Source organism: Amblyraja radiata, chromosome 14 (assembly GCF_010909765.2).
Source record: "Amblyraja radiata isolate CabotCenter1 chromosome 14, sAmbRad1.1.pri, whole genome shotgun sequence".
In the NCBI taxonomy this organism is placed as follows: Eukaryota; Metazoa; Chordata; class Chondrichthyes; order Rajiformes; family Rajidae; genus Amblyraja; species Amblyraja radiata.
The window spans coordinates 47,702,886-47,715,750 of record NC_045969.1 but is presented as its reverse complement, the minus strand read 5'-3'; the positions used below and the strand labels follow the sequence as shown (position 1 = coordinate 47,715,750).

The 12,865-nt window shown below is 41.4% G+C and overlaps 1 protein-coding gene across 1 annotated transcript in view; it reads right to left on the bottom strand.

Annotated features, from left to right (window-relative positions):
* The window catches only part of ltn1 (listerin E3 ubiquitin protein ligase 1), a 93,320-nt gene extending 81,486 nt beyond the window's left edge, over positions 1–11,834 (bottom strand). Inside the window, exons 1-4 of the mRNA XM_033033261.1 lie at positions 11,657–11,834; positions 6,159–6,362; positions 4,146–4,244; positions 1,832–2,062 (exon numbers count right to left, since the gene is read on the bottom strand). Of these exons, the coding sequence (XP_032889152.1) occupies positions 1,832–2,062; positions 4,146–4,244; positions 6,159–6,362; positions 11,657–11,698 (576 nt within the window). The 5' untranslated portion in view covers positions 11,699–11,834. The remainder of the gene's footprint in view (positions 1–1,831; positions 2,063–4,145; positions 4,245–6,158; positions 6,363–11,656) is intronic.
* Between the last annotated feature and the right edge of the window lie 1,031 nt (positions 11,835–12,865).

Below are 12,865 nucleotides of genomic sequence, written 5' to 3'. Positions count from 1 at the left end.
GTGATAAATTTTCGGATCGCATTCTCCGGGCTCTGCGGCCTTCCATCAATGGAGCTGGAGGCCTCCTCGGACTGTCGTGAGCCCCACCGCGGGGCACGGACTTAACATCGGAGCTGATCCCTTGCCTGGGATCGCTCCCACCGTGACCACCGCGGAATCAACATCAAGGGCTCGCAGTCTCGGGTGAGGCCGAGTCGGGAGCTCCAACGTCGCGGAAGGTTCGATCGCCCGGCGCGGGGGAGAGCCCGAACGCCGCCGGCTACGGGAGTCAAGATCATCCCGTCAACGGGTGCTCGAGGCCCACGACCAAGGAAGAACAGAAGGAAGAGACTTGAACTTTATGTCGCCTTCCATCACAGTGAGGAATGTGTACGAGTCACTGTGGTGGATGTTCATGTTAAAATGTGTTTTTGAGTGATCTGTTACTTTTTATTGTATGACTGACCTGGCCAATGAAATTCCATCTTATGTTGCAAAACATACTTGGCGAATAAAGTGTGATTCTGATTCTGATAAAGCTTGACTGTGGATTTCATCAATTAAATTGTTCCAGTAATGCAAAAGCCTTGGAAAATGTTGAAATGAGGGTTGGCCAATAGATGGCACTGTATTCAAATATTTACCACGATAAATAAGAAGGTAAACCTAAGTTCATGCACACTATGAACATAGGAACTGGTGAGTGGTTGAGTGGTGGAAAAATTATACATTGTTTTATTTTTTGTCAGCTTCGACTGCTTTTGGGTCACAACAGTGTTACGTTTTTTTTTGCCAAATCTATGAGCAAAACAAAATTCTGCTCAATACTAACCATTTTTATTCCAATTTTAGACTGGGACTCAACTTTAAGTTAAAAGCTTTAAATCCCACTCTATAGACGTGCACTAAACTTTTGGATGGCACCTCAGCACAGAGCTAACGGTCCAACATTGGTAGAAGTACTCTATTTTGCATGAGATGTTAAGCCAAGGTCTTGTCTGCTCTCTCAGGTGAGGGTGAGAGTAAAAGATACAATGGCACAATTTCAAAGAAGAGCAAGGATATTAACCAGAGTATTAGCCAATATATATCCCAGAAATAACATCACTATAGCATGATCTAGTTGATATCATATTGTCGTTTAAGTGAGCATATCGGATAGGGTGTTTACTGCATTTCAAAAATATCCAAGTTCCAAACTTATTTTATTGGTTACAAAGTTCATTGGGTGCCTTGCTCTTAGTGTCATAATTTAGGATGACATTCGTGTGCTCACACCTACAAAGGGTCACAAGTGTGCAATCCTTAATCATATTTCACACAAGAATAAACAAGTCAATAGCAGGCAGCACAGTGGCGCAGTAGTTGAGTTGTTGCCTCACAGAGCCAAAGACCCGGTTCGATCCTGACCAAGGAGTGTTGTCTGTACGGAGTTTGTTCGTTTTCCCTGTGACTGCGTGGGCTTTCTCCGGGTGCTCCAGTGCCCTCCCACATTCCAAAGACGTGCTGGTTGGTAGGTTAATTAGGTTCTGTAAATTGGCCCTTGTGTGTAGGATAGAACTAGTGTTATTGCTGATCGGCGTGGACTCAGTAGGCCACAGGGCCCATTTCCATGCTGTATCTCCAAATTAAACAATGGAGCAAGAAAATTTACATCTTAACATGGATTAAAACACAAGAAGGATTGAATAATGCAACTGCCAATGGCGAGGTTCTTTTTTAAATGCACAGAAAAAACATTACATAGAGTATAGAATGTACCGCTCATGACAGAAACCATATCAAACTATCAATAACAGAATATTTGTTTCATTCCTAAAAAGAAGCTGTAAGAAGTTTTGTTTAAACTTACAGTTGTAATTTCCTCTTTACAAAAAGCCACAGCCTCCGATTGCTTATTTGGTGGAAAAGCCACTTGAAAAGCCATTTTTGCTGCCGAGGCTGCTGGACCATAGGTATCACACTGAGCAATAAGCCAATGCCCCATAATACTCTTCAAGTAAGGTGCTAAGTTTCGCTTCACCTGACGGATGAGTGACTCAAATGCCTGTTGAATTGCTTCTCGGACTCTACGGTCATGATCCTGAGCAGTAGGCAAAATCAAAATCAACAGCAAATAAATTAGCATTGAAAAAGTAAATCACATCTCTGTTGTGTTTAATCAACAATAAGAGTTGTTAGTAATTGACAAAGAACAGACATCTTCTGTGCCTTTTGCAATATCAAACATATATCTATTACATGGAGAATGTCATGATTTTAAAATTTGTTTCAATTGATTAACAAATTGGTAATTATATTAAATGGATACATGAATAGATCAGTTTTCTAGTGAGATGTATATATTTTATTTTGCTCCCAATACCATGGAAAACAAGAACCCATGATTGTTGGAAAAAAAAGTTCAGGCTAAAAAGATGGAAAGTGTAGGAAAACAAGTGGAATAACATTGAACGAGTGTGAAGGAGTGATTGATGGTTGGCTTGGACTCGGTGAGCCGAAGGGCCTGTTTTCATGCTACATCTTTCAATCAATCAATCGATTATAAAAGCAACTGAGAAAAATTTTAATCTATGGAATATGCAGAAGAAAAAGCTGATAGAAGGAAATTGCTCTTTTGCAAATTAATTAAATGCATAACAGTAGGAATCATTATGAATAGATTTTGTGCGCAAGTATAAACATCTGTATCTAAGAGATATGAACTATGAAAATTAAAAGCTCCATCTACTATAAATTGATCATGTGCTCCAGGCCACATAAAAATTGTTTCTGCCTTTTCAATTAAATAAAATTTATGGAAAGGTTTATTACAATAACTTACATTGTGGAATTCTAATAATAAATTGCCATTAACAATGTTAATATACATACTCTTAATCTAAATTTAAAACACCATGTGGACAACCATGTTACACATCAAAGGCCTCTATATTAATGTGTTTAACAGATTATAATCCAAAACCAGATTATAACATGCAAGGGACTGCAGGTGCTGGCATCCAGGGCAATAAACAAACTTCACAATTAACTCAGCATCTATGGAGACACGAGGATGATCAACATTTGGTCGTGACCCTGCATCAGAACTAAGAGTGCAGAGGGTGAGAGGGAGGGGTGAGACAGGAACTAAATAATAGATGGAAGGTGGTAAGGGTGGTGGGGAGGGGGGAGGGGGCGGTCTAGAGATATAAATGATTGAGGATAAATGTGCAAGGAAAACAAAATGCAGATGGCACCAAGTCATAGTTCATACCTGCCATTTGTTTGTTAATCCCTCCCTTATCTGGTTCCATACACCCATTATCTCTCAATCATCTGATTCCATATATAACCCTACAGCTCTCTACCTTTGCCCCTTCCCTGACCTGTATCTATTATCCCTTTCTCTCCACAAATGCTGCTTCACTCGCTGATTTCCTCCAGCAGTTTATTGCTTGCAATAGGCCCCAAAATCTGTGATGGGAGCTGGAGTAACAGACTAAAATAGTTAAAGTATGTCCAACTTAACAGATTGATATTCTTTGCCATATTTACGTTACCATGGTCTAAGACACTATTAATATTTTAAAATCAGGCTCTTTATTAGAGATGAAGACGGTTCATCTCAGTTCATGAACTGAGATGAACCGTCTCTCAGTTCATCAGGAAATGCTCGCGCAACAGCCTTTATAACTGCATTGTCTACAGGCCAAAAGGAGCAGAGTGTTCCCATTCAACCTAAAGGACGTCTTTCAATTTTATTGATCCCAATTTTTCATTCTGCTCTTCTCAATCAGTGAAGCCTTCATTTATTTTGCTCTTCGAATAATTATGGGTTCTGCCTTTTTCTACCACCCGTTCTAATTTCTCAATCCCTCCATTCCCATGGAAATAAGAAATTGTATTTGAGGGTTGCAGCAATCTGTCATTGGTCGTCGCACCTGACAGACAGGCAAGCCTTCACTTTTAGCTTGAAGCTAGGTGTGAAATAGAAGAGAAAAACATAGAATGAAATGGTGCTCAGCTTGGATGAATGCCCTTGCATTATCCCAAGTTCTCCACTTCCTTATAAATATTGAGGCCAATGTCTAAATTGCAAATTTCACTTATTGAAAGTTTCATTCTCATTTTCAATAATTTTGTTTAATACTTATGGAGATAAAAAGGAATTCACATAAACTTACAAAGGAAATTTTGCAGTAAATCCTTGACCAATAAGGAAGAACTCCTTTTACACTTTCAGCGTCCTTCTCTTTGCACATTGTTGCAAACTCTTGCAAAGCCTAATAAGTAACAATAAATGAATATTTAATTAGTAACAAGAAAATTAGATACGTCAAACCCTCAAAACATCAAAGAACGATTCTCAGTGCAACAAATAGTCTTTCAAATATGATTTCATCTCATTTTTTAAATTAAAGTAGTCGTTAATATGTTGCATTTTTTTTTAAATGAGGCAAATAAGAATCCCAGAACATCTTGAAATAGAAAGATTAGTTTTGAATGTTCCAAATTATCTTGTCTACACCTCATTTCAATTTAAAAGAATTGATATTGCATTATACCATCAAACAACTAAATATAAAAATATGGTAATATTGCAGAATCTGAAACTGAAAAACCCGCATCTATAAAATGCCACACAATTTCAGGACCTATAAATTTGTACGTTATTGGCTACAGGATAAGTATTTGCCAGGCCACAACAGAGCTCAACTAGTATTCTATTAAAAGTGCTTGGGATCTTCTACATCGATCCATCACTCCTCAAACTTAACATTCTACCACGTTGGATCCGCAAAGTGGGGATATTTGCTAATGATCACACTGTGGCCAATTCCATATGAAATAAAACAATCGTACCTGCATGCAGCAAGATCTAGACAACATTCAGGCAAGGGTTGTTAAGTGGTGCCATGCAAAGGTCATGTCTACCAAGAGAAAGTCCAGTTATTCACCCTTGACTTTCGATGGTATTACAATCGCAGAGTCCCTCGCCATTAACATTTTCAGGGTTGAGTAGATCATCACTTAGCAAAAACTCATCTGGACCAGGCACATAAATACTATGGCGCCAATAACAGGGAAGAGGCTGCATATCCTACCATGACTCCCTTTACTATGCCAAAAACCATTTTACATGGTGCAAGTCAAGGGAACAATGAAATACTCTCCATTTGCCCAGGCACGGTGACGCAAGGCGGCCTGCGCTGGCGGCTGCTATGGCGGAGCCGCCAAGCAGCGCCCAGCTCTGAATGTACCGCTGCCTGCGCAAAGCCGCCGGCACGGCCGCGCTCCTTCTGTGTCTGGACTTCACTGTCGGGATCGGGGTTGTCAATAGGCCGGGGACGAGTGAGTGTGAGTATTTGAGCCACCGCCTTCAGGGCAGAGCCAAGGCAATGGTTCATAGGCATGCCATGTTCGTGAGCGCCCTTAACTAGGTGGCGTCCTCGAAGGGGCGGGATCTATGTGAACACGTAATTTGATGCCAGCCATCCGAGGCGGGATGCATGTGAACACATGATAGATGTGGCCCGCCATCCGCTCACAGACATGCATCCTGGCCCCTATGTAGAACAAGGTTGCCGACCCCTGATTTAGCTTCTACTAAATTGGAACCAATAATTCTACATTTTTCAGAACAACAACAACAAAAAAACTGCTGAAGGAATAGAATGGAATACTGGAACTCAGTAGGTCAGGCAGCATCTACAGAGCCAGAGGGATGGTTGATGGTTTTGGTCAAAACCATTCATCAAGACATCTGCTGCCTGACTCGTCGAGTTTCTCCAGCAGTTTGTTTTTTTGCTCAAGATTACAGCATCTGCATTGAAATCAATCATGTCAAAAATATCTTGAATAGCAAAAAAATTGTTGACTTTAACCATTGCATAAATTCTGTCTGTGAGAATTTGGTGCACATTTCAGGTTACTTTTATTCACCAAATAATATTTCTAATCTTCTCTCTACAGTACTGCAAAATTAATTGTTTCTGTTATCTTAAAATTAAGACAAATATGCACCTGTCTAGGCTCAATAAAAATAAACTGTGCATAAATGCTAGAAATAGTAACTACACCTAATTCTTCTTAAGACTTACACAACTAGAACATTTACTTAATTGAGTAAACTTATAATGTGATGCACTGGCATTGATATCTACAGAAAATAACCAAAATGCAACAATAAAATATACTTTTAATTTTGTCGTTGCATCCCTCTTTGACATTTTGCGCAGAACCATTCGGAAATCAGCATCCACCAAACTGTCCACTTCTTCTAATCCTTGGATTGCAGGAACATAAGCCAATTCATTCTGTGTGGCTCCAAATCCAACAAAGCCTGGAACTGTTCCCTTGTCTTTGGCAAGCAATTCAGCTGCTTTACCACTGCTTGATGGCTGCAAAAAAGGAAATCTAATTAGTCTCATGCAGATTTCCTTAAAAGACAAAATATGCTGGAGAATAATTAAAAAATGCTATATGATATATGGCACATAGAGTGCTCAGTCACAATGTATATTAAAAAAAGGAGCTAGTATGAAGGAGCATTAATGGCAGCGTAAATCAAGCACAGCTTCAAACACTGTCTTAATTGTGCTGTGCTACAATAGCAGCTGGAAAAGCATCTGAGGGATAAACTAAAGGTAGACACAAAATGCTGGAGTAACTCAGCGGGACAGCAGCATCTCTGGAGAGAAGGAACTGGTGATGTTTCGGGTCGAGACCCTTCTTCAGATAAACTACAAAGGGTATCGTCCAGTTCTTGGACTATCGGAAGACACATTTGATGAAGCCGAATAAAGTTACAAAAATAAGAAAATATTAAAATAGGTTTCTGGGCTAGCTTACAGCTTATATTTATTGTCAAATTAGGCTTGCCTTAGGTTGCGGTGTGTGAGATAATAAATACCATAACATTGTCTCCCAAGTGACAAGCAGAGAAGAGCTAGATCTCTTTGAAGTAAGATGCCGTAAACAAAATGGCCAATGTTATGGGGGAGGAGGCGAGAAAGGAAGAGAGAAACAGCTAGTCATATCTGTGAAGTAAGATGCCATAAACCAAATGGCCAATGTTTATGAGGGACCAAATGACAGCGAGGAAGCAGCGAAAGAGCTAGGGTGATCTCTGTGAAGATAAAATGGCATTATCCAAATGGCCAATGTTTATGAAGGACGAGAGAGGAACCAGGGAAGTAGTAAGATAAAATGTCGTAAACCAAATGGCCAATGTTATCTTGTACTATGTAAACAAAAGGCCTTTGATGTGATGCATTCTGTGGAAACCTTTTCCTGTACCACTGACCATGACTAATGTCTGTGAAATGTGCTAAGGGGACAAAAAAACCCTATTTAAGGCAATGTAATTCTGTTGTACAGGGTAGTGGACGGAGGACGGTCAAGTGTCTGTATTGGTCACTTGACTGGAATTCTCCCTCCCTTCCATCGGCCGATGTTAAGTAAAGTTTTGAACTGGTCTACCAAACAGTTTGTGTGGTGTCTGTTTATTAAGAAGCGAACCTGGTTTAGTAGTTAAGAAAGTAGCTTTTTCACATTGTCCTTGAATTTTAATGTCCCACCAGCAATTTCCCAGTTGCATTCTACCACTGAACTCATCATTAAGTCCAGGGATGTGACAGATGCTTACTAGAATTTACCAACATTTTTGCTGCAATATCTACTCAGACACAGGGTCTGTAATCCTATTCATTTGAATGGCATTGTTCAGCAGTAAGGTAACAATTACTGTAGGGGTGGCTACTTTTAATTTTAAAAGTATTTGGATTTGGTTTAATTTGTTATAATTATCTGCAAAAGTTTAATATGTTTTAGTGTTTTTAAATTCATAACTTCTGGAATATTTTTAATTATTTTACCAGGTTACCAGGTTAATTCCCGGGATGGCGGGACTGTCATATGTTGATAGAATGGAGCGGCTGGGCTTGTATACTCTGGAATTTAGAAGGCATGGAGGGGATCTTATTGAAACATATAAGATTATTAAGGGTTTGGACATGCTAGAGCAGGGGTCGGTAACTTACGGCCCCCGGGCCGAATGCAGCCCGTAGCCCGAAATCATCCGGCCCGCAGGCGCATTTTTTCCCCGTAATCATCCAGCCCGCAAACTTCCGTCATCTCGGTACTTCCCGGGCCCGAGGCCGTGGCGCCCAGGTGCAGTGACGCAAGGAGGCGTGCGCTGGCGGCTGTAATGGCGGAGCCGCCGAGCGCCGACAGAAACGTCACCCATTCCTTCTCTCTCAGCCTGTCCCGCTGAGTTACTCCAGCATTTTGTGTCTCTGTGGAATATAGACCCCGTGGAGGCGTTGTATGGAATTATATAACTGGTTTGGACTGATGGTGGTATGGAAGAGGTGGAGTGTCTGCTGTCCATATGCTTTCTGTAAGAGCAGTCGATTTATTGCCATTGTTTATGTATCTCCCACAACCTGTTTCAGTTCAGATGTTTACCAAAACATAAATTTTTCATAAATTGTACAAGACAGTGAAAATAAAAATACTGTGCAATGAAATCAAAACATTACATCAAACAGCCCAAACTCCGGTGCAACCCATTCCACCTTAATCCCTCTGCCCGCGATGATTTTGAACCAAATCTCCTCTCAGCCTTCGCTCCTTCTAAAAGACATTCTCCAGCATTGCAACCAAAGTTCCAGGTCGCAGAGCTGTTCTAAGAAATAGACACAAAATAGACACAACCGAAGAAGGGGCTCGATCTGAAACGTCACCCATTCCTTCCAGCAATTTGCCACTACCTTCAGTGTAAACCAGCATCTGCAGTTCCTTCCTACAATGTTATAGTAAATCTTGTATGCACTCTCTGCCGTGCTTCCGCACAGAGCCCAAAATCCCAGCCTTAATGAAAACAATGTTTTAACAAAGTTCAACACAACCTCCTTGCCTTTGTCCCCAGCACCTTCAGTTCCAAACCCGTGCAAATGGTTGGCATTGTTGATACTGCATATTTTGCATAGTGCATATACTGCATAGTGGAGTATTTTGCTCCGCTCTATGATCTTTGGTCAGTGCTCCGGGTGGCGTCCACGAAGGGGCGGGATCTATGTGAACACGTGATTTGTTGCCTGCCATCTGGGGCGGAATCCATGTGTACACGTGATAGATGTGGCCCACCATCCGCTCAGACATGCGTCCTGATCCCTATGCAGAATAAGATTGCCAACCCTTGCACTAGAGGCAGGAAAGATGTTCCCGATATTGGGGGGAGTCCAGAACCAGGGACCACAATTTAAGAATAAGCGGCAAGACATTTAGAACGGAGATGAGGAAAAACTTTTTCACACTGAGAGTTGTGGAATTCTCTGTCTCAGAGGGCGATGGAGGCTGGTTCTCTGGATGCTTTCAAGAGAGCTAGACAGAGCTCTTAAATATAGCGGAGTCAAGGGATATGGAGAGAAGACAGTCACGGTGGCACAGAGGTAGAGTTGCTGCCTTGTATGTATGGAGTTTGTACGTTCTCACCGTGATCTGCGCGTGTTTTCTCCGAGATCTTCGGTTTCCTCCCACACTCCAAAGACGTACAGGTTTGTAGGTTAATTGGCTTGATAAAAATGTAAAATTGTCCAAGTTGGCGAGAGGATTGCCCTGGCGACTACAAAATTCAGAAGGTTCAGAAGGCAGGAGCGGGGTACTGATTGTGGATGATCAGCCATGATCACATTGAATGGCGGTGCTGGCTCGAGAGGCCGAATGGCCTACTCCTGCACCTATTGTCCATTTCAACTTTAGCAGTTTTTAATAACTACGAAATTTCAGAATCGTTCACAAGCACCGAAAAAGCTTGAAACATTTTGACAGCTTGCATCCTGTTAGCTTTGCAAACGCAAGGTTTTTAAAAGAAAGGGCTCTGGCCCTTGCACACCACCTAATTAAGTCACTTAAGGTCCACAGCCACATGCTGATGTGGGGTAAATGTTTCTTGAATAGAATATGTTTATTGTCATTGCACAAAACTGAGCAATGAAATTCCATTTGCTTCTCCTCCGTTAAAAGAAATACAACACAACAACCAATACACATATGTACAGTTAATAGTAAAATAATAGATACATTTTTTAAAAAGTTTAAAAGAATTTAGCGGTATTCCTCGAAGTTACTTCTTGCTTCCCAGTGTTCACTATTGGAGTTAAGCTCTTTTACCGCACATGGGTAGAAACTATTTTTTAGTCTACCGGTGCGAGCCTGCAGAGACCTGAGTCGCCTCCCCGAGGGTAGCAGAGTAAAAAGGTGGTTGGCAGGGTGGGATGTGTCCTTCTTGATATTTATGGCCCTGCGCAAGCATCGGGCCTTGTATATGTAGGTATGTTGCAAAGCCTACCTGAAGCGTCGCTGAAAATCTGTCGCTGCGGGTGTGCGCGATTTTGGCGCCTTTTAGAGGGGGCGGGTTTAAAACGCGATTTTCTCTAGGCTGTTCAAATCGAAGATGTTCAGCCTAGTTAATTATTAACGAAAAATCGCTGGAAGACCCCGTCGCAAAAGCTATTATTAGTTTTAAAGGCCTCGTATAATAGTTATAGTAGTTTAAAAATCAATCTCTAAACCCGCAACCACCAGCAACCGCAGGGTCTCATAAAGCAGACAATTGAAGGTAGGCTGCTTATTTTTACATTAAAAAGGGCTTCTTAAGATCCCTTTATACAAAGTTTAATATTGCGAGTAGCTCATTTTGGGCCCATTATATCCCGCAGTATTTTTCTGGGCATTTGAGGCACAAATCTACCGCAATGTGAACGTTCTAAACCAGCGCGTTCACAGGAACCCACTAGAAAGCTGATTTAAAATGGACTTTAATTTACAGCAATTGAACACTAAATTCCTTCCATTTGGCCTATAAATTAATGTAAATGAGATTTAAAAATCATGTTTTATTGTGAATTATTTATGAATATTATTTGGTCACTTAGGCTATTTAAAAATGTTAATCATTTATTAAGAAATTGATAGATGTTTAGATCTAGTAATTGAAGTTTGAAATTAGCTACACTTGGGTAACTAACTAATTATATGCTTTAATTTCAGGTCATCCAAGTAAGATTATTTTATATTTGTTTCAGAATGGTTCAATCTACGATAACTGAAAATTTCATTCAGTTCTCTTAATTTTTAAGAAAGTTATGGGCTTTTGACTGTTCACGATCACAGCTTTTTTGTTATGTCCATAGAAAATCAATAGGGAACAAGATGCTCATTTCCGAGTATGAAAATGGCCATAACTTTTTAAATACTTGAGATATGAAAGTGAATTCGGTGTCAAATTAAACTTCTTTTTATGCTTTATCTGATGGGATAAATTGGAGACTTGATTTTATAAATCTCAAAATTTTGTAACATTGCTAGTATATGTCATCCAAGGAGGGCAGGTTAGCGTTTGTAATGCGCTGCGCAGTTTTTATAATTGCACCAGCTGTTGGTGATGTGTATGCCTCAGAACTTGAAGCTGTCGACCATCTCTACAGCAACGAACTGTTGATGAAGCCAGGTTTGTGTTCACACCACCCCACATGTTTCCTTAAATTGATTAACAACCAACTATTTCATTTTGCTTTGGGGGGGGGGGGGGTAGGGATGAGTGGGGGAAGTAGATATATACATGATCCCCCAACAAGCGCTAACACAGGCCGAACAGCGTGTGTTGGCGTTGGTGCCGCCGGTTGCTTACCCGCACGTTGCCTTTGGTTCGCTGCTTGTTTTTCCCCCCCATGGCTCGCGCCGCCCGGGCCCGGCTCCGGCTCCGCCACGGCCTCGCGCGACTTTCGTTACTTTCAAACGTCCACGACACTCCAGGCTCCTCTAGTATCTTTGCTCCAGGCCCCTGACACGCTGCGCCTGCGCCAGACAGACTCCGCTCCGAACGACCGGCTGGAAACACTCGACCCGAAACTCTGTTCCTAACCTCGTTGTCCCCGCCCGGGCGTTATAAGTGCGGGCGCATTTGAAGCCCGGGCTGGTGCTGAAAGAAGACCAACTGAAATGTGAAGATGGACACAAAAATATGGAGTAATTCAGCGGGACAGGCAGCATCTCTGGAGGGAAGGAAGAGGTGACGTGTCGGGTCGAGACCCTTCGGACTCGTTTGGTCACGTAAAAACCCGTAGTTGCACTAAGCATTATTGCGTTTACTGACCTGTACAGGTGCTGCAAGTTAGAATGTCATTGTTCTATTTTTGGATACATATGACAATTAAACGCTTGACTCGAATTATTGCTGGAATTTATGTGTTTACATGTGCAGTAAATACAAAAATATATTAGTTAAAATGCTGAGGCAGGCCATTCATCAAACTGAATCCAGTCTGAAACATAGATGCAGGAGTAGGCCCTTCGATCCAGCACTGTCATTCAAGATGATCATGGCTGATCATCTAAAATTAGTACCCCGTTCCTGCTCTCCCCCCCCCCCCCCCCCATATCGCTTTAGCCCTAAGAGCTAAATCTAGCTCTCTTGAAAACATCCAGCGAATTGGCCCCCACTGCCTTCTGTGGCAGAGCATTCCACAGATTCACAACTCTGGGTGAAGAGGTTTTTCCTCTTCTCAGTCCTAAATGGCCTACCCTTTATTCTTCAACTGTGACCCCTGGTTCTGGACTCCCCCAACATCGAGCTTGTCCAATCATTTAAGAATTTTATATATTTCTATAAGTTTGAAGTTAGGAACATGGTTAGGGCTAATATAATGACATTGATCTTTCGCAATTGGTAGAATGTGATTATTGTGGTCCCGAAGGTAACGGTGGGGACTAAATGTCATATTTCCCAAGTTTAATGATAATATACAGCCAAGTGGGATTGTGAGTAAAAGGATGAGTGCATAAAGGTACATATATATGCACAATGTACACACAAAGAGTGATGGGGAAGAACACTAGT